Source organism: Artemia sp. Qi Xiang Cuo, chromosome 12 (assembly GCF_049724085.1).
Source record: "Artemia sp. Qi Xiang Cuo chromosome 12, ASM4972408v1, whole genome shotgun sequence".
NCBI classification, from domain to species: domain Eukaryota; kingdom Metazoa; phylum Arthropoda; class Branchiopoda; order Anostraca; family Artemiidae; genus Artemia; species Artemia sp. Qi Xiang Cuo.
This window is the reverse complement of record NC_142805.1, coordinates 47,968,701-47,996,428: the sequence shown is the minus strand read 5'-3', so window position 1 is coordinate 47,996,428 and position 27,728 is coordinate 47,968,701. Positions and strand designations below refer to the sequence as shown.

Genomic DNA, 27,728 nt, shown 5'->3' with positions numbered 1-27,728 from the left:
TTAGCGCATTTGAAGTTTCTACGACAACGCTTTCAATAAAAACTTTATATACCCCCAGGGCATAACTTATTACCCCGATCTTGAGGAATTTGGGGGGAGGGGTTATAATGCTTAAAGACATAATTCTCGAAACTTGAGATATTGTTGAATAAAAACGTTATTTAATAATTTTGAGTGGACGTTCGTTGGGAAATGGTGGGCGAGAGGGGGTGGTTAGTTACCCTCAAATCACTTTTGACTATTAAAAAGGGTACTAGTCTTTTGAATTTCAAATCGAATGAGCCCATTTTCAAGTTTCTACGACAAAGATTTCAATAAAAACCTTATATGCCCCCAGGGCATAATTTATAATCCTTGCCCTGAGGGTTGTGGGTGAGTGTCCTCCTTAAAAAAATGTTTTCTATCTGGAAATCAATTAGTCTGAACAAAATGGCTATCTCAAAATTTTAATTGGATGTGTTTGGGGGAATGATGGGTGTGATGGGGGGGGGGGGGCTAGGTGCCCTCCAATCACTTTCGACTATTAAAAAGGGCACTAGCCCTTTGAATTTCCAGTCGAATGAGCTTTTATTGAAGTTTCTACGACAACGCCTTCTTTAAAAAGCTTATATCCCCCCAGGGCATAATTTACAACCCTTGCCCTAAGGGATATGGGGGAGTATCCTCCTCAAAAACATATTTTCTATCCGTAAATCAACTATGCTGAACAAAATGGCTATCTCAAAATTTTGATTGGATGTGTTTGGGGGAATGAAGGGCGGGAGGGGGGGGCTAGTTGCACTCATATCACTTTCGACTCTTAAAAGGGGTACTAGCCCTTTGAATTTCTAATCGAATGAGCCTGTTTTGAAGTTTCTACGACAAAACCTTCTATAAAAACCTTATATGACCCCAGGGCATAACTTAAGACGCTTGCCCTGAGGGTTGTGGGGGAGTTTCCTCCTCAAAAACAAATTTTCTATCTGGAAATCAACTACTCTTAACAAAATGGCGATCTCAAATTTTTGATTGGATGTGTTTGGAGGAATGAGGAGCGAGGGGGTGGGGGCTAGTTGCCCTCCAATCACTTTCGACTATTAAAAAGGGTACTATTCCTTTGAATTTCCAATCGTATAAGCCTGTTTTGAAGCTTTTACAATAACGCCCTCTATAATAACCTCATATGCCCCCAGGGCATAACACAAAACCCTTGCCATGAGGGTTGTGGGGGAGTGTCTTCCTCAAAAACATATTTTCTATCTGGAAATCAACTACGCCGAACGAAATGGCTATCTAAAAATTTGGATTGGATGTGTTTGAGGGAATAATTGGCGTGGGGGGGACTATTTGCCCTCCAATCACTTTTGACTATTAAAAAGGGCACTAGTCCTTTTAATTTCCAATCGAATGAGCCTGTTTTGAAGTTTCTACGACAACGCCTTCTATAAAAACCTTATATTCCCCCAGGGTATAAGTTAAAACCCTTGCCCTGAGGGTTGTGGGGAGTGTCCTCCTCGAAAACATATTTTCTATCTGGAAATCAAGTACGCTGAACAAAATGGCTATCTCAAAATTTTGATTGGATGTGTTTGGGGGACGGATGGCGTGGGGGGGGGGCTAGTTGCCCTCCAATCACTTTCGACTATTAGAAAAGGGTACTAGCCCTTTGAATTTCAAATCGAATGAACCTTTCTTGAAGTTTCTACGACAACGCCTTCTATAAAAACTTTATAGACCCCCAGGGCATAACTTAAAACCCTTGCCCCGGGGGTTGTAGGGAAGTGTCTTCCTCAAAAACATATTTTCTATCTGGAAATCAACTCCGTTGGACAAAATGGCTATCTCAGTTTTGATTGGATGTGTTTGGGGGAATGATGGGCGGGGGGGGGGGCGAGTGGCCCACCAATCGCTTTCGACTATTAAAACGGGCACTAGCCCTTTGAATTTCCAATAGAATGAGCCTTTTTTGAAGTTTCTACGACAACGCCTTCTATAAAAACCTTATATGGCCCCAGGGCATAACTTAAAACCCTTGCCCCGAGGGTTGTGGAGGAGTGTACTCCTCAAAAAGATATTTTCTATCTGGAAATCAACTACGTTGAACAAAATGGCTATGTCAAAATTTTGATTGGATGTGTTCTGGGGAGTGATGGGCGGGGGGGGGGGGGGGTAGTTGCCCTCCAATCACTTTCGACTATTAAAAAATGCTCTAGCCCTTTGAATTTCCAATCGAGTGAACCTTTTTTGAAGTTTCTACGACAACGCCTTCTGTAAAAACCTTATATGCCCTCACGGCATAACTTAAAACCCTTGCCCCGTGGGTTGTGGGGGAGTGTCCTCCTCAAAAAGATGTTTTCTATCTGAAAATCAACTACGCTGAACAAAATGGCTATCTCAAAATTTTTATTGGATGGTTTTGGGGGAATTTGGGGCGGGGGGGGGGGCTAGTTGCCCTCCAATCACTTTCGACTATTAGAAAGGGAACTAGCCACTCCAATTTCCAATCGAATGAGCCCTTTTCGAACTTTCTACGACAACACCTTCGATACGAAGTGGTATGGAGGTATGGAGAAAAAAAAAACAAAAAAACAACACATTGTGCCCACGTCGTTCTTTACTTAGGCGCGCTGCCTATGATAAGGGATAATAAAGAAAGAAGACAATTTTTATCCAAAACAGTGGGTACTTTCGACCCAATTACGATAACCTTATTATCAAGGAAAGCTCTCAGCACTGTTAAGGTTAGGCTTTCTGTTCTTAACGAATAAGGGATAATAAAGAAAGAGGACAACTTTCATGCAACCAATGGGTATATTTGACCCAATTACGATAACGTTATTATCAAGGAAAGCCCTCAGCGTTGTTTAGGCGAGACATTTTGTTGTTAATGAATGAGGGAAATAAAAAAAAGCTCTAGGAAAAAATGAAAAGATTGTAAATAAAACAAAAGGTTGAATATGAAAGAATTATGATACCCTTGTTATAATAGCCAAGTAAAACCCTCAGTCTTGTTAAGGTTACACATTCTATTATCGATAAGGGAAAGAAAAAAAGGAAAAAATTCTTGCATAAAATTGAATGGCCCTCCCGAAAAAATTTCGACAACCCTTTTGTAGCAACGAAGAAAATGTACACCATTGTTAAGGTTATGCATTCTGTTTTTAACGGATTGGAGAAAGGAAGAAGGAGGAAATAGTGTCGTGCATAAAGTAAATGATGGATCCGAAAGAAATATTATAGCTTTATTAGAACAGCCAAAGAAAATATACAATGTTGTTAAGGTGATGTTTCGAACGAACGGTTGAAAAGGTCATGCACACAACAAAAGCGGGACCTAAAAAAATGATCACTTTATAATAACAACAAAGAATCTTTAGCATCGCTAAGGCTAGATCTTCCGTTGATGTAATCTGTTGATGACCTTTTGTTGATGTTAAATGGGAGAATATAAAGTGCCATTTATAAAACCAAAGGATGCATTTAAAAGCATTGTGAAAACCCTAATGTAACAACCACAGTTTATATAATTATCCAGTAAGTTTACCGCAGATGATTTCTGGCTCTTCATTCTCGGTGCGAACAGAAAGCTCCTCTCACTTATTCCTGCACTTATTGTCCACTTATTGGTGAGCCGGCCAAGTGGTTTTGTCAGTACTTGTTCAGTAGGTGATTATTCTTTGTCTACCCGTGAAAAGATCTAATGTCGCTTATGTTTATACGTTCTCTGGAGCACTCGCACCTCGGTCCGGGTTTTTATAATATGTGAGATAGGGAAAGATCATACTGCTAATTATATAAACTGTGGTAACAACCAAGAAAAATCTCAGTATTGTTAAGGGCAGGCCGTCTGTTTTTAACGAATAAGGAAAAGAAATCAAGGAAAGGAAACAATAAACCAAGGACAAAACCAAAGGACACATTCGAAAGAATTATAATGCCCCTATTATAGCAATGAAGGAAAGTTCTCCGCATTATTAAGATGATGCCTTCTGCATTAAATGTGTAAGTTTAAAAAAAAGTCATACGCTAGACCAAAGGGTACAATAGAAAGAATTATGATGACCTTATTATAAAAACCAAGGGAAATCATCCGTGTCATTAAGGTTTGGTCTTTTGTTTTTATGGAGCAAGAGGAAGACAAATATTCTTCGATTTCTTTTATTCCAATATACCAATGTAATGTCTAATACAACTACATAATTTTCCTAGGCTTAAGCCGTCTGATGCTGACACACTGCCAAACGCAGCTCATTAACCGTCCAATTTTAAGCTAAGTTTTAAAATCAATTAAATCTTGTTCCGACCTGATCCGTGGTGTGCAGCCGTTCTTTAATCTCTTGGGGGATTATTTAGTAGAATCATTCTCGAGATATAGTCTTTCTCTCCCATGAAGACATGCCTAAGCTATTTAAACCAGTATTGCTTCATAGTATTTTCAAGTATTTTCTATATATGTGTTTAGATGGATGAATTATCGATTCATTTTGAAGGCCGGTGTAAGAAAATATCCGGCTTTCCACTTAACCATCTATTATATACGGTAGGGTAGATTGATAAGTCCTGTGTCTTAGTATTGATTTTACTTGTTTGCCTTTCTTCGTTAGACATGTTGATCGCTTTACTGCAAAATCGTTAATTATTTGTGCTTTTTTTTCTTTTTCCTTGTATGTACTCCTCTAGTGCATTTTTGTAATGTTTCAAAAGAGTGCAAAAATAAATGATTATTATTATGAAACTCGTTTCCGAAATATCATGAGTGTAGTAAAACTTTTTGACAGTTGTAACAATAGAAACTTTTGTTCAACTTTTTTCTCTTATTGTTTCTATTATATTTGCTTACAACTCTTACGTTTTTTAACAGGTCAGAGGTTAAAAGTCTTTTGGCTGAAGTTCCGAATAACACACTCCCTTTGTTCCGATTCCGAGAAGTTTTTGAAAGGCGATTCAATGCATCCATTAGTGTGTCAGATCTATACAGAATGAAGGACATTGTTACTATAACTGACGAAAATGGAAACGGTCGGATGATCTCTTTGGCGAGAGATTCAAGAGTTTTAACTGATGATTGCGCTGGTGTTTCTGAGGTAAAAATATAATTTTTCTTTGCCTTGCCGTGGCTGCTACGCTGAAAGGTCGTATTTGACATTTTCACATATCTGAGGTAATTGCCAAAAACTGTTTGCTAAGCTATTCCCAAAGTGAGAATCAGCTGGATAATGTAGTTCAGAAGGGTTGACGATTTATCAAATATATACTACCCTGATGATTCTCCTTTTGAGAACAGCTTAGTAAATTGTTTTGGGTAATTACCAGGGACGTCTGAAAATGTCAGATACGACTTTTAGGCGAAACAGTTACGATACATTAGAATAGGACCTGGTGCACCTGGATAATGTTTAGGTAGTACCTTTGTTACGTGTTCAAACTATTCTGTGATCGAAAATTTCCTTGACAACCCCCCAAAGGTGACTTTTAGATGGCAAAGAGGCGGTGATGAAGCTGGCCTTTTAGCTAGTATCAGTTAAAGTGTTAGTCTATTTCTTTTATTTCAGTTAACTTTTGAATTTTTAAAAAATAATTTTGAAACTATCAGGAAGGAGATATAATTTTTTCTTTTTTATATTTAAATAATCTTTTTTTCTAAATTTGTGCAAACACACGACAATACGTAACCCTAATGCCGAAGAAGGGGACAAAGAAATACATAAGTACAAGTAATACAAATAGAGAAACATAAGAAAGAGGACTAACAAAATACCAACTTTCAATTCAAATTAGCAAGTTTCTGATGTATCGAAGATTTGAGAAATCTCATTGAGGAGTCATGATTTTTACTGATTCTCTACCTGTTTTTGTTTATCGACTGGGCTCGATTTTCATGGCTGCGTGTCCAGTAATGGAACAATAATAATGTTACCAGCCAAGCAAGGGTCCATTTTTTTAGAGGTTGAGGGGGGTTTAATGCCCCAGGAAAGCGGGGGTCTGTTTTGGTGGATCGGGCAAAGTGAGAGCAATTTGATAGAGCATGGGGTTGGACTTACCAATAGAAGGGAGGCACGAGTTTTATCTTCCACTAGTCCTTTCAACCAGATTGTTTTATCTTTCACTAATCCCTTCAACCAGAACTGTGACTGTAAATGACCTCCAGGGTGGCCTTTAGGAATATGCCCCTAGAAAAGCTATAACCTAGTTAACTGCAAAGCATTTTTCTCGATTCTAAGCTATGGGTACTTTAAGTTAATGGTTTTATAGGTTTTTCTGAGTTTTTTTTCTCTGGGAGGGGAAGTAGCGGGACTCCGTAACTTCTTATTGCTATTTTGTCTTATTAAGGGCTGCCTCTTCATTATAATCTAGTATTTATGGTCATGAATACTTACTGAAAGATGGTGTTGGTGACAACGAGACGATTCATCAAAGTGTAGTTTACCATTCTTTGCTTATTTTTGTAACTATGTCCCTTTTCGAACTTTCCAATGAATTTGGTGGTGGTCTGGTCAGAAGGACCAACTCACGAGTTGAAGTCTCATGCAGTAATCAGATAGTCTTGTGCAGCAACTGCAAAGAACACGTGTTTCAAATCTGCACAGAATTCATCCTTACCGGCATCGTTTTTGGTTCTCGCGAGTTGGGGCGTAGGCGGAGAGAATGGACACACTCGCCGGGCTTCCTTTAAGACTAATCCAGGCCAGTTTTGGAGAAACAGCTTTCCTTTAAAATTAATCTCGGGCAGTCTGGGAGAAACAGCTTTCCACTCAAGAAGTGTGTTTATGGTTTTTCGGTTCATAATGAAGTCGACACTATGGTTACGCGAGTTATCGTCTACTCCAGAACATAAAAAGTGGAACTGTTTTAGTGTTTTGGGTGCTGTAATTACTATTGAGCCAGAACAAAAGATTCTGGTCTTGGAAACGCATAATATATCAACGATGTATTTCCCCATCTCATGGACAAGGAAAGCTTGCGTAGTTTCTTGTTCGACTGATCTGTTGTTCCAACAACCAATAGTTAGTCTTGATTTTGGTTGCTTTATGACTGTTTTTGGTTGTCCTAAAAATATGGGCTGTTGATTTTTCAACTTCATCGCCATATTGGAAGTCACGCCGTCTTCAGAGAACGCTGTGGCATGAACGGCTTGCTTGCTTCCCGATACACGTGTCAATACAGGGTTCGCGTCGCCTGTCGGGATCACCGTAGCCGTATCCATAATTTCTTCTTCTTGGTCTGAGATCCGGTCTTCGTCTGGAAGGATGTTATCCCTAGGCATCCGCAGCTCTTTGCACTCAAGCATCTTTAAGTTATAGACGTCAATATGACTTTTAATTTTACCATTTTGTGTCTACTGTTTTTCTTCCATTGACCACTAGTCTGCAGTCTGACAGCACTTTTTACTGGTTCATCCTATAGAAAAACGTCTATAGGTTGAAGTTCTAGAATTAGCTTCATGGATGCCGTGCTGTTCCATGGTATACTTACGTTATCATTAGGCATTGTGGCCTGTGCACCCTTTTAAAGAGGCTGTGGTGAATTGACCCATGCCACTGCTCCATATGACAAAGTCGGTCTTATTACAGTTTTATATAGGTACACTGTCTTACTAGGAACTAAGCCTCAGTTCGTCCCCACCAGTCGTTGACACTGGATAAGAAAAGCTGTAGCTTTCTGTGCTCTCTTTATGCAGTGACCTTTCTAGCTCTGCTGATGGTCAAAGGTGACTTCAAGTTATTTCACCTGTCTTATCAGGGAGATCTTATGGTCATAGATTTCTAGAACCAAAAGGGCTTGCAATTTGCTATTGTCTGTGAAAACTACCGCCTCAGTCTATCGAGACTCGGGAGCTAATTGCAGTTTATGTCATTGTGACCATATTTGGATTTTGTTCAACATATGTTGTCCGACTTCAAACAGAAAGTTTCTACTCAAACATTCCTCTCTCAGGAGAAATACTAGAGGGATGCACGTGTTATATTTTGATTTAGTTCAACTTTCCCCCCAACTTCCTTAAATTATCACCTCCATATCCTCAGCCTTAGTAAAAGTTTTTTACAGAAGCAGTAATTATAGTTGCAGTAGTACTAGTGATAGTCATAGTAGTCGGAGTAGGAACAGTAATAGTACCAGTAGGATTAGTAGTAGTAGCGTGCATATATTTTTTGTTTTGGTCAATTGATCATCCCTCTCATCATTCCCCGAAAATTAGAACTTAATACCCTGAGTCCTTTCTGAGTTACGCTCTTTGACAACCTGTATGCACAAAATGTGTTTTAATTTTGTTTAACACTTCCATCAACATTATCTGTAAGCTTCACCTGAATGCACTTAGTCTTTTTGAGCACTAAAGGTCAAACATGCCCTCTCCTCCAAAAATACGATATGTAAATAGGGGAGAAATTGCATAACTTACAGTTGGGTAATTACATAACTTAAAGTCCGTGCCCTGAGGGTAGGGCGGGGGGTTGACATCCACAGAGACACAGTGTCTGGACCTTTCAACTATGCTGGACAAAACGCCTATTTTAAAATTTTGAGTTGATGTCTTTGAGGAATTAATGGGTGTGGAAGAGGTTAGGAGTGTTTAGCGCTCTAGACTTGAAATCCTGAAATCAGGATTCAAGTCCTGGTGTCACTGATTATTTGGTTTGGAACGGGGCTCAATGGTATGACCTTCTAAGCTCAGCCAGAAGCGACCCAGCTCTAAAGGGGTGCCTGAATAAATCTGGGGGGGGGGGAACACAGGAAGCGACGGACTATTTACCCCCAATCTCGCATTGTACTCCCGGCCGAAGACATCGAATCAGGAGATTGGTACCTGTGCAACTCATACATTGGTCAGCATGCGAATTTTTTTAAGAACGGGGGCTGGTTACCCTCCAATTACTTTTGACTCTTAAAAACGCCACTAGAACTTTTAATTTCCAGTCGAACGAATATCCGAAGTTTTTACAACAACTCCTTCTATACGAAGTGCCATGACGAAAAACAAATAATAATAGTACAATGTGCCCACATCGCTCTTATGATTTTGAACTAAATCTAAAGATACTATATACATCTAGCTTGTAAAATGGCATGTGCAGTATATCAGGAATAGTTAAGGGTACTGCTTTGAAACTTTCAGAGAATGTTGAGGATGATGTTGAAATCAATCAAAAGATCCTCAGAGCATCCTGGATGTAAGAAGGGTGCATTTGTAATATCTCAGGAATGGCTGATTGCATTTAGTTGAGAGTTTCAGAGAATATTAAGGGTAATAGTGGAAAAGAAAAATCAAAAGATACTAATTAGAACTAGTAAATTAGAATCGTATATTTTAATTCTTGAGCTGAAGACGTGAAAAACGGACGAAATGTCAATTATGTTAATTAATAAAATTACTTGGGCAATCAAAAACGAACAAAAATTAATAAAAAAAAAATTTGTGAAAAAGAAGTTTTTCAACGAAAAGTAAAGTTCCATATTAAACGTAAACCAGCTGAAATAAAGTCCTATGATAATTAAAACTCAAAAGCCGAAATTACTATTGCAGAATAAATAAAACCAAAAACTAATAGAAACTAAATTTGATGATCATATCAGGCATAAAGATAACAGATACTGATATACTACTGCTACTACTTCTAACAATTCATTATAGTACCAAGCTTCCTGAGGCATACACAGCTACGCACGCTCCTCTTTCATTCTAATCTATTCAAAGCTCCCTCTTTACACTGTCGCAAGAAGTTCCCATCACCGAGATTACCGGCTTTTCGTTTGGCCCTAGACGGTTGGCCGACAAGGACAACCTTTTGCAATCTATCATCCTTCACCCTTCTTGCAATCTATCATCTTTCAACCTTTCTCTCATTATAGCCCTAGAAAACGGGATTAAACCGCATTTTTCGTACAACATACGGTTTGAGATACGGTCAATCGTTCAGGTACTCAAAAGGATCGGTAGGCAATTTGTGTGGAAAACTTCTAGCGAATCTTTCTCCTTTTTTCGGAGTACCCACGCTTCAGAACCGGATTTGAACACCCTAATCGCTATAGCTTCTAATCAACTAAATCGCAGACTTCGCAGACTTATCCTCCTATTCTTCCAAACCTTTTTTCCAACTGTGAAAAAAACACCCAGGGCCTTGGCTATTCTGCTTTTAACTTCTTCACTGCATTCACTGTCTTTACTCATAATACTGGCTAGGTAAGTAAAGCTGTCCATTTGATCGATCCTCTCGTTGCTCAACGTCACCTCTTCACCTTTACTTAGTGCCTAGTCTATGTACCTAGTGTTTGCGACTTAGTCTTTTTAGCATTACTTTTCAAACTTACTATTGCAATCTGGACTCACATAACCTCTAAAAATTCATCCATATTGCAAACTTTATCATCAAGGATGCTTAAATCACCAGCATGATCTAATTCTAGGAGAGTATTACTTCTCCAATTGATTCCGTGTTCTCTCATTGCTTTTGCAGTGTGCCTTAGGACAAAGCTAATCAAAATGATCCACATAAATGGGGATAAAACGCAGCCCTGCTTAACTCCTGATTTAATACAAAACTAGCTTCTAACCTCATTTCCTGCCTTTTCATTACCGCAGCAATGTTATTCTTGTACATAGCACTGATCATTTAATATATTTTTCTGGTATACCATGCAAGGATAATACCTTTGCTGAAGTTATTCTACCAGCTGAATCAAACACTTGCTCGTAATCTATAAAACTGAGAACTAAAGGGGATTGGTGACTCAGTCACTTCTCAGTTATTAATTTCAGCGTGAAAATCTTGTCGACGCATCTTCCCTTCCTAAAACCACACTGTTTTTCTCTTAAAACTTCATCTGCAGCATATCCAAGTTAAAAAGTATCATCATGCTAAGTAATTTTCTTCCTAGAGAAACCAAGCTAATCTCTATAATTACCTCACTCCCTCTTTTCACCTTTCTTATTGAGGGGTTTAATTAGAGTTCTTCTAAAATCGCTAGGTACTTCCCCTTTTTAAAAATTATGTTCATTATCTTCAGTAACTTATCTCTAACTTCATAACCACAGTATTAAAAAACTCATTTACCACACTGGTAAATGAGCGTGGATATTTTTACGTTTTAATCCTTTTAATATTGTCACAATCCCTCCTCTTAAAATAAATCTTCCTTTATTTTCTTCCTTGAAAAATTCACAAGCTTTTTCATTCTTTTTTATATCTTTTCCTGTAATTCTATCACGGTTGTTTAAGATCTGTTTATTTATCTGTTTTGGTGTCTGTTATTTTTATGCTTGATATGATCGTTAATTTTAATTTCTGTTCGTTTTGGGTTTCGTTTATTCTTTAATTGTAATTTATGGTCGTTTACAGTTAAAATTATTATAGGACTTCATTTGTGCTGGTCTAAAGTTTCATAAGGCTCTTTACTTCTCTTTGAAAAACTTCTTTTTCAGAACAGTTTTTTTAATTAATCTATCAAAAGTCGCTCTTTCATTCTGTCTGAAACCTATGCAGTATTGAAAAATATACAGAACTTGAAGAGAAAAGAAATAAAAACAATATACGAAAAGAATCAAAATTCCACAATGATTTTGGTTGTTTCACAATAACTGTGGCTCGAATTCGACACTTCTGGTTTAGTTTCTAATTTTTACTCTTCTGATTCAATTTTAGGGCTACTTCTGATCCAAAATAGTGATACTTACGTGTTACACAAATAATATCTCTGGACCACGTAATCGTTATATTACATACTCTTTCAAAAGGGCAAAAACATAAAATCTGACGTTTAGTTTTTTAATCATCAATTGTTTTTTTTTTTTATTTACAAACGTGTTACAATAAATAAATAAACAAACTTATCATTTAAAAAACACAATCCAATGTATTACTGCATGCCGGACAAAACCCGAAAAAAAAAAACACTTAAAGAAAATATATATAATATTTTCTTTTATTATCTTTTATTTCCTCGGACCCTAATATAACTCAGAAAGGGTCCAACCCAAAAACAAATAAATGTCTTCTCTTGCCTCGCTCTTTCATCCCTCCAACAAAAAAATGAGAACTTGAGAATGATCCACGCAAACAACCCAACATAACTCACAACATTCACAAAAAGAGAGGAGAAAAAAAATAAATAAAAAAAGGAAATAAATCACTCATCCATTCAAAACCCAAACAATCATCTCACCAACAACATTCGACCAATCATTCTCTACACACAACCACTAAAATCTTACATATTGAGAAAAACAGCTTACTCTGAGGGAATTTCGAAATTCATCCAGATCTGTCTTATTTTTTACTTCCTCGGGAAGTTTGTTCCAGACAGCCGGGCCAAAAAAACGGATAGAAAATGCAGACCTTGTTGTTACAGGGAACGGGGTTCGTATTGAATGGGCATTTCTTGTCTCATACCTGTGTTGAGCTTCAGTAAATGCAATCGAGAAACATGCAGGTAGCAGGTTATTAAAACTTTTAAACATGAATAATGCCGTGTAAAACTTAACTAGGCTGAACAGTGGCAGAATCTTAATACCGTCGTATTGCCTTCGAACCGAGTCAGAACCTCGCATTCCAGATAAAACACGAACAGCTTTATTTTGTAGAACCCTCAGTGGCAGTAGATAAGTATTAAATGTCGCTGACCAAACACTTACACAATATAACAAATACGGATGAACTAGCGAGAAATACAGCATTCTTAAAATTTTAGGAGGGAAAAAATGCTTCAGTTTCCGCAGCATTCCAACATTCGTGGCAATTTTTATGCACAGTGGTTCAATATGAGGTCTAAACATAAGATACTCGTCAATTTGGACACCAATGTATTGGAAATAACTATGTCTCTGGAGATATCCACTTTCTAGTTGAATACCATGGATCCAAGGATAATAATTAGCACTTCTTCCATATAGAATAAATTTACTTTTAATATGATTCAAATATAATTTGTCTACTCTCATCCATTTTTCAATACAACTCATTCCTGTATTTAAAAGCAGAAATAAATCCGCCTCGGTCACAGCTGCCACAGAAAACTGTGTGTCATCAGCGAAACTAGGCAATATCATCTTTGACCTTCTAGCTGCAGGTCCCACATGACTAAATATCCTTTTAAGACACGCATTCAAATCATTAATATAGATTAAAAACAGCAAGGGTCCAAGCACGGAACCATCTGGTACTCCACATCTCACATTAATATAATCAGAATAAACATTTTTAACTCCAAAACACTGTTTTCTTCCACTCAAAAAATGCAAAATCAAAGTATGGAAATTATGACAAAAACTGGCTTGCTCTAATTTTAATAATAATATGCTATGGTCAACTGAGTCAAAGGATTTCATAATGTCCAAAAATATAGACGCAACTTTCAACCCCGCACCCAACGAATCATTGGCAAATGTTGTGAAAAAAAGCAAAGCTTGCTCTGTTGACATCCCATGACGAAATCCGAACTGAGTAGGGTTAAAATAAGAATGTTTATTTAAAAAATCCACCATTCTTACATAAATCAGTTTTTCAAACAGATGCGATATTATTGGGATCATTGATATTGGTTTGTAATTATTCATACCATTCTTATCACCACTCTTAAACAGGGGTACCACATGAGCACTTTTCAAACAATCCGGGTAAACTCCACTCTTAAAAAGTGAATTAATCAAATACAACAAATGACCTGAAATAATAGAGAAAACTGAACGAAGAATTCTAACACTGAAAAAATCCGACCCAGCTGCTGAATTCTTCATTGACTTCACTGTCATCTCAAACTCTGCAAGAGTCACTGGTCTTAAGAATGTAGAGACTTCAGCTGCCTCGTCGAGAAAATCATTATAAGAGCCATCACTGGGTGACTGCACAACACTATCAGATATACTCTTACCAATATCTGTAAAATGTGCACACATTATATTAGCAACTTGATTATCCGAGTGAGCATGAGGAATGTCAGGGATAGTCGGGGCAGTACTAGGGTTCACTACCAACTTGATGATTCCCTATGTTTTCGCAGGATTGCCTTCTGCTTCTTTAAATTTATTTTCAAAGTAGAGCTTTTTAGCCTGTCTTAGAAGGGTGTTAAGATTTCTATTATAACTTTTGTAAATATCTTTATCAGATTGAGATCCAGTTTTAGTAGACCTTTCATAGAGCTCTTGTCTCTTATCCATTGATTTAAGTAGTGCTTTCGATATCCATGGTTTCTTTTCAGCATTATAACGTGTACGCTTTTATTCGAACTCTAGACTTCCATATAACTTCTGAATCAGTTTATCATACCATTTACCAAATTTATCATTAACACAATCAGTATCATCAAGGCATTCAAATGACTCATTCGTAAGTTTAGTCCTATATTTATATATAGCTTTCTTATCAATTATAGGCTGTTTAACTCCAGTCATACAATCTCCTTGACGACAACAACTAATAGCTGCACGGATCACAATAGCACAGTGATCGGAAACGTCGTTCACTAACACTCGCGACAAGTCGCAGCTAACATTCAAAAACAGATTATCAATCACAGATGCGGAAGCTCCAGATATTCTAGGTGGAATATTAACAGAAGGGGAAAGACCATAACTATACATAAGATTCAAAAAACTTCTTGCCTTCGAATTCACATCTTGCACATTATTCAAATCAATATTAAAATCACCACTTATAAAGCAAGGCACTCGCGAATCCGGTATTTTATCCAACATATTATCCATCAGGTCCAAAAACTCATCCACATTTCCTGAAGGGGGCCTATAAACAACAACAAGAAATAACTTGCGCCCAGACAATGAAACCTCTAACACCATTGATTCAAAAATCATTTCTCGATATCCATTTTTCACATAAATTGCAAGACCACCATGCTGTCTTTCCACTCGATTCCGAAGAAACAACCTATAACCTGGTATATCCAATAATGAAGAGTTATGATCTTTCAGCCAAGTTTCTGTCAAAGCCATTACATCAGGTTCCAGCTTAGATGAAACTTCATTAATATAATTAAACGCACTATTTAAACCACGACAATTCATACCATACATTTTCAGCTCCTGCATAACTTTCCATTCATTCAATTCATTCAGGCACACATATTTTGAATCAGCACACTCGACATTCATTCCACCCTTAACCTAGTCTTCATTCATGATACCCTCACTCATCTTCGAAAAGTCAACACGACAACTTTCAAGTTCCTCCTATCTATTCAAATTTATCTCAACCATTATCAAACATCAAAGACGGGCAAGAGAATGAAGCGAGAGAAACAAAACCAATTAACTTACCCCCAAATTTCAGTATACCATCAAGGTCCGAGAAAATAATGGGGCCATAACCAGGCACCAAAAACACAAAAACCTGAAATAAGCAAAAAACAAAATTAAATAAAATAAAACAAAAACTAATAAACGGTAATAGCCTTATAAAAGACCACATCCAAATCACTCTAAACTCATATAAGTAAGGGATACTAGCAAAATATACATAACTGCATCATACACAACAAAAAAAAATATATAACATTACTTAACAAAACATTTCTCTTTTTACCATACATAACTCTTCCAAAAAAAATAACCATCTTACATAAATAAATATACAAAAAAAAGATATAAAAGAGAAAAAAAAACAACATCAACATGCAGATTTCATAGCTTCATACCATCCCATTTTTTTAACTTCCCCGTTTTCACGAATACACAATACCGGAGGAACCACCGGATCCCCCTTCCTTGCAAAATCTTCCTTTTCTCAAGCAGATCCCTCCTAATCAATCTAACTTCCTTGCTTACGAGCGCATCAACTAGAACACGTTTGACAGTGCTTTCATTATCTGCACTCGGTCCAGGCTTAACATTCCAAAACAGAACATTATTCCTCTTATCCGTATTTTGAACCAACATCGACTGGTTCTTTAACAGGGCAACTTGAGTACAAAGTTCATTTATTATGACCTCTTGCGCATGCGTCTTATCCGTAAGTTTACCCACTTCATCATTAGTTTTGATTGCATTAGCTTCAATAACCGCACACTGCGAACCAAGGTGATCGACTGATTTGTTTATACTCTCCATATCAGATTCTACGGTTTTCAGTGAGCACTTAATATCTGAAACATCTTTCTGTAATGTTTGTAACATTTCTAAAATCATGGAAATGCTACCAGCATTTGTCCTTTCGCATTCTCGCACAAGACCACAGTTTATCGCACAGAACAGTAAGCTTATCGCAGATAATTTCTGGTCTTCGGTCTCGGTGCGAACAAAAAGCTCCTCCCACTTGTTTCTGCCTTAGCGGATTAGTCTGTTATCGTCAATCACTGAAGAAATGGTTACCAAGTGCATTATTCGTAATTGCGAAAGCAGAAAAAAACTTGGTGAGCCAGCCAAGTGGTTTGCAAGCGTCCCATCTCACAGGTATGAATTAATTTATATAAAAATTATGACTTAATCTATTATTTACGTGGACTCAACTGATCGGCCTATGTAGGATTTTATAAAAAAAAAAGGGGGCGGGGGGTTGATGAAATTTGTGAAAATAAGGAATTTTTTCTTCTTCTAATAACTGGTGGGGTAGGTGTGATGGTTTCAGGGGCGGATCCAGGATTTTTTTAGGGGGAGGGGTGCAAAATAGGTTGATCTAACAAACTTAAGTGAGGAGCAAGTTTAATGAATGCAAAATTGTTTTAATTAGGTAAATTACTCTACTTTAGACTAATTTATGGGGGTAACCCTTGCCCCCCCTCTGGATCTGCAACTGGATAGTTTATCAATTTTTTTTTCACGTTGTGATATTTATTTTCTCCGACTGTACTTCCTGTGATATTTGAAAAATCTAGTCACCTGTTTTGGCGGAGAGCCTATATAAAACTAGTTTTGTTTTCAATCAATGTTTTCATATGAAATGGGCAGACCTTTCCTGAACTTTAAACAATAAACACCTCTGTTTGAAAATCTTTGCACTTTCTGAATTTAGATAGCAATAAGGGTTCCTGATTGAGAACAATTTTAGGACTTGAGTTCTAATTATTGGTTGTTGTGGTAAAAGTTGCCACAATAGCCCTATCCAAGGAAATACCAAACGTCTGTTAAGAATTGTTTTTCGTAAAATTCTTTGGGAATTTTCAGAAAATTGAAGGACATCACATATTTTAGTGGCAGATCCAAAATTTTACGGGGCTTTATGCTAGAAAAGCTCCTATTATAGAATATTCTTTCAGTTTGTTTACCAGAAAATAAATAAAATCCATTTCTTACTGCTGAGTCTGTATAATCTTAGACCTTTTACGGCAAAATTTTCAAAATATTTCTAAAACTTTTTTCTAACGGGTAACTATAAGAAATAATACATTTTTAGCTATACATTTCAAAGATTTCAGCCGCTAAATTTTATGTACCTATCAGAGAGACGTACCTATCAAGGAAAATAAACTAGCAAGTAATTATTTTAGTTTTAGTAGTATAAATACTTGATTGTCTCTTTTTTTGAACAAAGGGGTAAATTTTTTTAAAATTTATTTAAAATAAAACTTTTAAAACTGGAATATCAATGCGAAGTACCAAATATCATAATCAAATGTCATCGCTTTATGGCATTGTTGAAATAAAACTTATTTTTTACTTGATTATCGTCGTAAATTTATTCCTTGTCTTTCTTTCCATTCTTAAGCCAATGTTATATTTACCTTTTGCATTATTACAGCCCACTATATATACATTCATATAAATTTATATGCAATGTTACCACCATACCAATTATTCTCCTTTCCTTTTTTATTCTTTAATAATAATTTCTAGTCGTTTTGAGTTTGAATTATTGTAGGCTTCTATTTCTACTGATCTTAAGTTTAATATCGCCTTTACTATTATTTAAGAAAAACTTTCTTTTTCGTAAAGTTTTCGTAGTATATATATATATATATATATATATATATATATATATATATATATATATATATATATATATATATATATATATATATATATATATATATATATATATATATATATATATATATATATATATATATATATATATATATATATATATATATATTTATATTTATATTTATATCGGCGCGTACAAACAACTCCTCTCATTTGATCTGCCATTAGCGGTCCAATTACCCTGGAACACGTATTTTGGCAGAAACTTTCTCAAAATGCCTTTGAAACCAACTTGAGACTTCGAAACCTATTTTTAATTCCTAAAAACATCTAATAATAACATTACACTACTAACTACTGATTTTCATATATGTATTGGAATAAATTAATTTAAAATTAGTTTCTTCAAAATTAGTGTTCCAACGTTGAAGCCAAGTTTCGCGTCCAAGAGAAATCTGACTTGTCTACCCGCGAAAAGATCTGATAACGCCTATGTTTCTATCTGCAAAAACGTTCTCCGGAGCACTCGCACCCCTGTCCGGGTTTTTATAATGGGAGAGATAGAGAATGATCATACTGCTAATTATATAAACTGTGCACAAGACTAACATCAAAAGTTGAGTCCATTCCTGAGACTTCATCACAAGGCCTTTTCTGGCCTGTCTTTACTGGAGTAGATTTGTAAATTTCTCCAGCTTCTTGGGATACATTTTGATCATCCTGTTTCAACTTCTTATTGTCATTATTTCCTTTATTCTTCTTCTTATTCCCCATTCTCGGCTAATAAAAAAATAAATAAAAAATCTGGCGCCTACCTCAATCGGAACATTTTTTTTACCCACGCGATTCTAGCGTGCTGTACAACAGCTGTTACAAGGTACGGCAAACACCATTCATCCAAGATCAGCTACGGTCCTAAAAAAAATTCACACTTTTACTCCTGCATCAACCAGCTGCGAAATCATCTGCATGACATCATCTTCTATTCTACAATGCAATTTGGCCAGCACTAGCCCCTACACAAATGTTAACACAATGAATGCATGATCGCAATTTTTATGCTTACACCTGAACTGTCCACTTTAATTTATTCTAAATTTAATCCGGCTTATGTGAGTGATCAAAAATATTCAGTAGTAATATAGTCAATAAATAACAATCTTTTATTTCACTTGTTGCGAAACTTTTTTAATCACTGACGGTCACTGTATTCCCCGGTAATGTATTCAAAAGTTAATCCGGCTTAACATCATATAGATGTTCACATGTCAAATGCCAAATGAGAACTGATTATGAGAAAATGTTACCCTTTTTTTACAAAGATATTTTTAAGACTCGGTTGCAGTGCCAATCACTTTTTTTCAGAAGCGTTATTATTTTTTTTCCCACTATTTTTACACACAAGAAAGGAAAAAAAATGCTTGTTTCGAAAAAAGTATAAAATATAAGTTTGACTAAATGGAATACTGTAAAATAGACTGAATAAACTAAAGTGTCCTTAATTAACGAGAGTGGGGTCAGTTTCAAAGTTAGACCGCACTTACCTTCATATTTTAAAACGGCTTTCTTGAGTTTCCTCCCATCAGCTTCTCTTGCTTTTTTACTGCCGTTTATTCACACGTCACAATTTCCTAGGGATTTCAGAGTCACTTTACCACAGAATCTTTTTCGTAATGGAAGACAAGAGGTACGAACTTAGGTTATCATTTTTTCTTGGTTTTCATTCTTCAGGACAATTTGCTATGGAAGAATACGCATATCAGCCCGTGATAGTTCCCCGATGATCATTGAGGCAAGAAAATGCTAGGTACGGTGGCACCCATGGACGTTATCTTGGATAGGGAGCAGGAGTGAATATAAGGGGATGGTTGAAATACAAATAAAGAAAAGAGCAAAAGATAAACTAGCCAGAAGGGCCTATTGGTCGACTTGAAAAAAAAAGAAAACCATACACTCTTTGGCACCAAAGAGCGTACACTCTTTGGTGAGGACAGGGAAAAAATACTTCTTTGGATATTTTTATTTCAGCATATAGTTTCTTGTTGCCGGAATCCCCCTCTAAAAATCACAATTTTTTTCTGAAAGCTTCAACTTAATTCCCCTGGCGTGGAACAAAACAGATTAGACTTGTCAAAACATAAAATTCTTTCAACTGTTAGTGAAATCTGACTTTATGCAATCTCTATAATGAGATATTCACACTTTTCTTCATTCATAAGATGCTTCTTCTTTTATCTCTTAGATCTGTTATTGCTTTTTCACCCATTTCTTGTTCTCTTTTTAGTTTTTACGTTCGTCTGTCTGCCAAACCCATTATCAACTTACAAAAGAGGGTGCTGGAGGTTGGGCAGAAAGAGAAGCCAAGTTTGATCTCCCCAATGTCTATATCAGCTTAAAGGACTTTGAACCCAAGTTGAAATATTTGATTGAAACCCATGATGGCATACTGTACCTAAATAGGTGAGACTATATTTCCTCTAATGATTAAAAAAAAAAAAAAATGAAAACAGGCTTTTTAAAAAAACTTGTTAGTTGTGAACAGCTAAAATTCGAGAGTCAATTGCCATTTGATGATTTTTTTCAAATAGGTTAAGGTCTAAAAAAAACGCAAAGTTCCGCTTTTCCTCCTCCCAGCCAAATGCCGAATGACACATGGTTCACCACATAATTCTTAGTCTTCGGTAAGTAAAATTCTACTTCTTACTATCTTTTACTCTTTGTATATATGATTACTGCCTACTTACAGCGTGTGCACTGAAAGAGCAGTAACTCGTCCGTCATTAATAGGTGTGCTCATGGTTTCCTTTACTATCGGTTCACTATCGAGTACTGTGCAATGTTGCCAGATCAGAAGGAAAGGATTATGCTTTCTTGAGCCTCAAATTTTGCTTTTTTGGACAGAATTATGCCTCGCCCAGGTTTCACGAACAAGTAAATCAGTTGAGATATTGGCATTTGCTCTGATGAAGCACAAGTCGAATCCTTTTAATAAAAGCTCTGAATAGAATATTATCTGATAACAATAATAACTCATTTCTAACCTGCTAAGGGAAGAAAAGAAGTGCATATACAAAGGAAAGAAAAAACACAAACAGAATGACTAAATACAGAATAAAAACCCATAGGCTATGTAATAAAAACCTATGGCAGCTTGCGTCACTGGGAGTCAATGTCTGTGAGTTTTGACATAAGATTTTGGAATCGGCTCACTTCGACATCAAGTGATGGAATACTTGCTCTTTTAGTTTCTGGGGCCATCTTGGCATTTATAAACTGGAGGGACTTCAAAAAATGACCACCGTGTGGGAATTGCTTCAGCTTATGTGTCACTACGGTAATATAGAAACCTAAAAGCCTTTTTCGGTGAGTGCTCACATCCTCAGAGGCCATTTTAGTTCCTCATATCCTCAGAGGCCATTTTAGTTCGTCACATCCTCAGAGGCCATTTTAGTTCCGCACTGATGTTACAGGATATTGTGAACACTCATCTAATAAAAGCACGTCTTCCAAGTCATTTTTTTCTTTGTGACTAATTTGGAATCTTTTGCTATTACTTGTAGTGTCTTGACTAGAGGATCACTAGTGACAAAGGGAATGTTTTGTTGCATGTCAAAAGCAACAAGCTGTATCTCTGCACCTTGAAGACATTCTTGAGAACTCTTTCCTTATCATTATTATAAGGAACGGGCCCTTACAGACACAATTTTTTTTCACAACATTAAAATTCTTCTTATGATCAATTCCTTCAGCATATTTTTTCATTTTACTTCTCCGTTCCAGAATTTGCACACTGCATGCACAGAAAAAAGCATTGTATTGGTCCCCAGTGACTTCGTTCAACCATCCTTGAAATTCCTTTTCATTTATCCAAAACTTCACAAACTTCTGATCTCGCCAAGTGTCTTCGTTTCTCTTCATGTCGTTTTTCGGCGGAGAAACTGGTGGAATTGTATACTGCTTACTGGAAAGAATACAAAAAATTCAAAATACAAGCAATTTTGACGCTATTAAAATCTGTATTAATTGGAGAAACTTCGGAGAAACTGGTGGCATTGTATACCGTCTGCTGGAAGAAGACAAAAATTGAAACTAGAAGCAATTTTGACGCTATTAAAAGATGTATTAATTGGAGAAACTTCGGAGAAACTGGTGGCATTGTATACCGTCTGCTAGAAGAAGACAAAAATTGAAACTAGAAGCAATTTTGACGCTATTAAAAGCTGTATTAATTGGAGAAACTTCGGAGAAACTGGTGGCATTGTATACCGTCTGCTTGAAGAAGACAAAAATTGAAACTAGAAGCAATTTTGACGCTATTAAAAGCTGTATTAATTGGAGAAACTTCGGAGAAACTGGTGGCATTGTATACCGTCTGCTAGAAGAAGACAAAAATTGAAACTAGAAGCAATTTTGACGCTATTAAAAGCTGTATTAATTGGAGAAACTTCGGAGAAACTGGTGGCATTGTATACCGTCTGCTGGAAGAAGACAAAAATTGAAACTAGAAGCAATTTTGACGCTATTAAAAGCTGTATTAATTGGAGAAACTTCGGAGAAACTGGTGGCATTGTATACCGTCTGCTAGAAGAAGACAAAAATTGAAACTAGAAGCAATTTTGACGCTATTAAAAGCTGTATTAATTGGAGAAACTTCGGAGAAACTGGTGGCATTGTATACCGTCTGCTAGAAGAAGACAAAAATTGAAACTAGAAGCAATTTTGACGCTATTAAAAGCTGTATTAATTGGAGAAACTTCGGAGAAACTGGTGGCATTGTATACCGTCTGCTGGAAGAAGAAAAAAATTGAAACTAGAAGCAATTTTGACGCTATTAAAAGCTGTATTAATTGGAGAAACTTCGGAGAAACTGGTGGCATTGTATACCGTCTGCTAGAAGAAGACGAAAATTGAAACAAGCAATTTTGACGCTATTAAAATCTGTATGAAGTGGAGAAACTTCGGAGAAACTGGTGGCATTGTATACCGTCTGCTTGAAGAAGACAAAAATTGAAACTAGAAGCAATTTTGACGCTATTAAAAGCTGTATTAATTGGAGAAACTTCGGAGAAACTGGTGGCATTGTATACCGTCTGCTAGAAGAAGACAAAAATTGAAACTAGAAGCAATTTTGACGCTATTAAAAGCTGTATTAATTGGAGAAACTTCGGAGAAACTGGTGGCATTGTATACCGTCTGCTGGAAGAAGACAAAAATTGAAACTATAAGCAATTTTGACGCTATTAAAAGCTGTATTAATTGGAGAAACTTCGGAGAAACTGGTGGCATTGTATACCGTCTGCTAGAAGAAGACAAAAATTGAAACTAGAAGCAATTTTGACGCTATTAAAAGCTGTATTAATTGGAGAAACTTCGGAGAAACTGGTGGCATTGTATACCGTCTGCTAGAAGAAGACGAAAATTGAAACAAGCAATTTTGACGCTATTAAAAGCTGTATTAATTGGAGAAACTTCGGAGAAACTGGTGGCATTGTATACCGTCTGCTAGAAGAAGACGAAAATTGAAACAAGCAATTTTTACGCTATTAAAAGCTGTATTAATTGGAGAAACTTCGGAGAAACTGGTGGCATTGTATACCGTCTGCTAGAAGAAGACGAAAATTGAAACAAGCAATTTTGAAGCTATTAAAATCTGTATTAAGTGGAGAAACTTCTGAGAAACTGGTGGCATTGTATACCGTCTGCTAGAAGAAGACGAAAATTGAAACTAGAATCAATTTTGACGCTATTAAAAGCTGTATTAATTGGAGAAACTGGTGGCATTGTATACCGTCTGCTAGAAGAAGACGAAAATTGAAACAAGCAATTTTAACACCATTAAAATCACTATTCAAGTATATGTATTAATAATTAGTACGAGACTGAATATTAATGTATCAAGATGTATTAATTTCTAGTAGCGTTAATGTGTCTGTTCAAGTCTACAATCAAGTTTTGGGCACAAAATGAAATTACATGTTTTCGCGTCCTTTTACTTGCATTCCATGAAATACAATGCTAATGTGATCTTGTTTTGAAAGGTAAAGCAGGGAAAAGCCTGACTTCAGATGAAAGAAAAATATTGTTTGGTATATACTTTGGAAATGCTATACGTTGTTGACTTAGTTTTTTCATTGAAAATAAAGTTTAGCTTAATTTATCAGAGTAAGCCACAAATCACCATACAGAGACAATTTATTCTTTCTTAACATGGAAATACATCGTAGCCAAACTTTTAGGTAGAATTTATTGAAAAAACATGATATATGTCATTATCATTTAATAATATTTTTGTTAAAGACGCAGAGGATGAATCCCTGGAAAAAACTCCTTTCTTACTATAGGCTATATTAAATTAAAGAAAAACAAGTTTTTTCAACTGAAAGTAAGGAGTAACATTAAAACTTAGTACGAACAGAAATTATTCCGTATATGTGGGGGGTTGCCCCCTCTTCAAGACCTTGCTCTTTACGCTAAAGTTTTTTCTAACTTTTAAAAAAAGCTTCTTATTCTAATTAAACGGCCTTTGTGTTTCAGGAGTCGTTCTTAAAGAATTGGGACAAAAAGTCCAACTTTAGTGTAAAGAGCGATTTATTTCTTGAAATTCATTCTCAACAAGAATCCTTCTTTTTTGAAATTCTCCGAGTATTTGGAGGCTATGAAACTTCTAAAGAGACACACCATTAAGACAGAGGGGTTCACAGAGGGTTGAAAGGCCAGTGTATATTTCTCTACTATAATGAAGGCAAGACTCAAGATTATTTCAAACAGTTCTTTTGTCTTCTCTGGTTTGCTGTAACCTTTCAACGTCATGAGCCTCTTATCTACTTAGTTTATGATGCGTTTAAGTCAGTTGTGGTTGTCTCTTTTGAGAATTTCTTAATAAAGAGGGCAGGGACGTGTGCAGGGGGGTGGGGACCTCCGCCCCCCTAAGTCTCACGATTTTTTGTTTTCGCATAATTTTGTGACAGAATAAGGGATAGTGGCTAATTACTGATCTAGGAATAATATATTGTAAGGATTTACTTCTCACAGAATAAGGGATCGTGGCTAATTACTGATCTAGACATAATATGTTAACAGTTTTCAATGATTTTTCAGCCTGCAATTACCCAATTGCATAGTCACAAGCATAGTTATTCCATTTCCTGTCCAACTTCTCACCATCTGTCAGGCAATCTTTGAGCTAACAGTTATCTTCTAAAGTTCATCTCTTCATGTGCGGTCCTTCTCTAGGGGATAAAGTGGTCATTCTTGCAATTAAACCCAGCCTTTTCAGTTTGCAGTCTAAAACCAACTGTTGTTAAAGATAGGACAAGTGTGAAAATTTCGAAAAAACAACAGTGTTCTCCAGCTTTAGGGTAAAAAACGACGAATTAGTGAGGTTGACTCTGAAAAAAGTGGCAATAGTGATCAGCTGAACATTGCCGTTGCGACTGAACCTTCGACTTCAGATCAAGAATCAATGCCATATGGTGGGGCAGTAGCAGTCAAACGTGATGAAATAAACGTCGAGCTTGACATTGGAACCTATTTTGAAAGAACAGGTTCCGATGAAACAAAGTATAATTTACTGAAAAGACATTCTAAACCAAACAAGGACTATCTTTTTCCAGTTAATGTCACAGGCTCAAATACAAGGAAGTTTCAAGTTAGCAGGGCGGATAAGTACGCTTGGTTAGTATTTTCTTCAGTGAAAAAAGAGCGTTTCTGCACATATTGAGCTTTGTTTGCTTGTGATCAAGCCGGAAGGGGGTCTCACCAAATATTAGGGCAGCTTGTCATGGAGCCTCACGTGAATTAGAAAAACGCTCTGGAAGACTTTTCTAAACATCAGTCAAACTCCTACGATAAAAAGTTGTTGTTTGGGGGAAAAGCTTTCTGGAGACTGTGAGCAGGCAAAAGTCCTCTGTAGTGGAAGTCTTGAATACTCAGAAAAGAGATGAAATAGAAATAAACAGAAAACGGCTTCGTCTCATCATAGGAACAATACTGTTGTGTGGACGGTAAGGACTTGCACTGCGTGGGGACGAGGATTCGGAGAAATTGACCTTTGTAGAGCCTGTAAAAAACGATGGAAATTTTAGGACCTTGCTACGCTATCGAATGAAATATGATCCAATAATGAAAGTGGTTTTTTGAGAAAAGTGCGGGCAATGCCAAGTACTGCAGCCCCAGAATTCAGAATGAACTAGTTGATATTTGTGGACAGCTCATTACTGGAAAGATTGTCCATGAAGTGAAACCGGCACTGTTTTTTCACCATCCTTGCGGACAAGACAACCGACATATCGAGGCAGGAATAGATGGCTCTAGGGCTTCGATTTTTGGATAGCGAAAATTTTCAGATCAGGGAAGAGTTTATCGAGTTTGCTATTGTTGAAGACTTGTGAGGTGAAAGCCTCGGTCTATTTATCCGAAGTCGAATGGAGAAACTTGGCCTCGATATGAAACTATGCAGCGGACAAGGGTATGATGGGGCTGCAAACATGAGTTGGCATTTGTCAAGAGCCCAGGATTTTATCATAGGCAGCGCAATCGCGCTGCCTAAATAAAGAACGATGTTGGCACAATGTATTATTTATTTTTTTGTTTTTTGTTTTTCCATACCAGGGCAGTTCGTATCGAAGGAGTTGTCGTAGAAACTTCAAAAATGACTCATTTGATTGGAAATTGGAGTGGCTAGTGCCCCTTTCAATAGTCGAAAGTGATTGGAAGGCAACTAGCCCCCCCCCCCACGCCCATCATTCCCTCAAACACATCCAATCAAAATTTTGACATAGCCATTTTGTTCAGCGTAGTTGATTTTCAGATAGAAAATATGTTTTTGAGGAGGACACTCCCCCACAACCCTCAGGGCAAGGGTTTTAAGTTGTATCCTGGGGGAATATAAGAACGATGCTGGGACAATGTATTATTTATTATTTTTGTTTCTTTAGAGCAGGGCACTTCGTATTGAAGAAGTTGTCGTAGAAACTTTGAAAATGGCTCATTCAATGGGAAATTGGAGTGGCTTGTGTCCTTTTTCATAGTCGAAAGTGATTGGAAGGCGACTAACACCCCGTCCACGCCCACCATATCCCGAAACACATCCAATCAAATTTTGAGATAGCCATTTTGTTCAGCGAAGTTGATTTCCAGATAGAAATTATTTTTTTGAGGAGGACACTCCCCAATAGCCCTCAGGGCAAGGGTTGTAAGTTATGCCCTGGGAACATATAATGTTTTATAGAAGGGGTTGTCATAGAAACTTCAAAAAAGGCTTATTTGATTGTAAATCCGAAGAGCTAGTGCACTTTTTAAAAGTCAAAAGTGATTGGAGGGCAACTAACCCCCCTCTCACGCCCACCTTTCCCCAAACACATCCAATCAAAATTTGAAGATATCCATTTTATTCAACGTAGTTTCAAGTTCTGGAAGTTAGGTCTTTGAGGATGACAACCCCTCCACAGCCCTCAGGGCAAGGGTTGTAAGTCATGCCCTGGGGACATATAAGTTTTTTATAGAATGGTTGTCGTAGAAACTTCAAAAAGGGTTCATTCGATTCGAAATTGAAATGGCTAGTGCCCTTTTTAATTGTCGATTGTGATTGGAAGGCAACTAACCCCTTCCACGCCCACTGTTCGTGGTATTTTTAGTTACCAGTGTTATACCGGTAGGCCACAACGCCACCAGTATTATAGTGGTAAGCTACAACGCCACTGGCGTGGTAATATACGGGTGTCACCACTTATTGGAGGGGAAAGCCCCGGCCCCAAATTATAATGTGATTCCCGCGTCTACCACACCGGTTCTGCAAATATCGGGTTTGGTACTACCCGATTTACAATATACCCTGTCCCAGGGTATGATAACGCGATCGAGTGGTCAAATGGCCACTTTCTAA

At 36.9% G+C, this 27,728-nt stretch overlaps 1 protein-coding gene across 2 annotated transcripts in view; it reads left to right on the top strand.

Moving 5' to 3' along the window:
* Positions 1-27,728, top strand: part of LOC148946207 (meiosis regulator and mRNA stability factor 1-like) — a 344,665-nt gene that overhangs the window by 107,815 nt on the left and 209,122 nt on the right. For both annotated transcript variants that reach the window (XM_089098280.1, XM_089098279.1), the window contains exons 12-13: positions 4,841-5,063; positions 20,130-20,305. In XM_089098280.1, the coding sequence (XP_088954406.1) occupies positions 4,841-5,063; positions 20,130-20,305 (399 nt within the window). The remainder of the gene's footprint in view (positions 1-4,840; positions 5,064-20,129; positions 20,306-27,728) is intronic.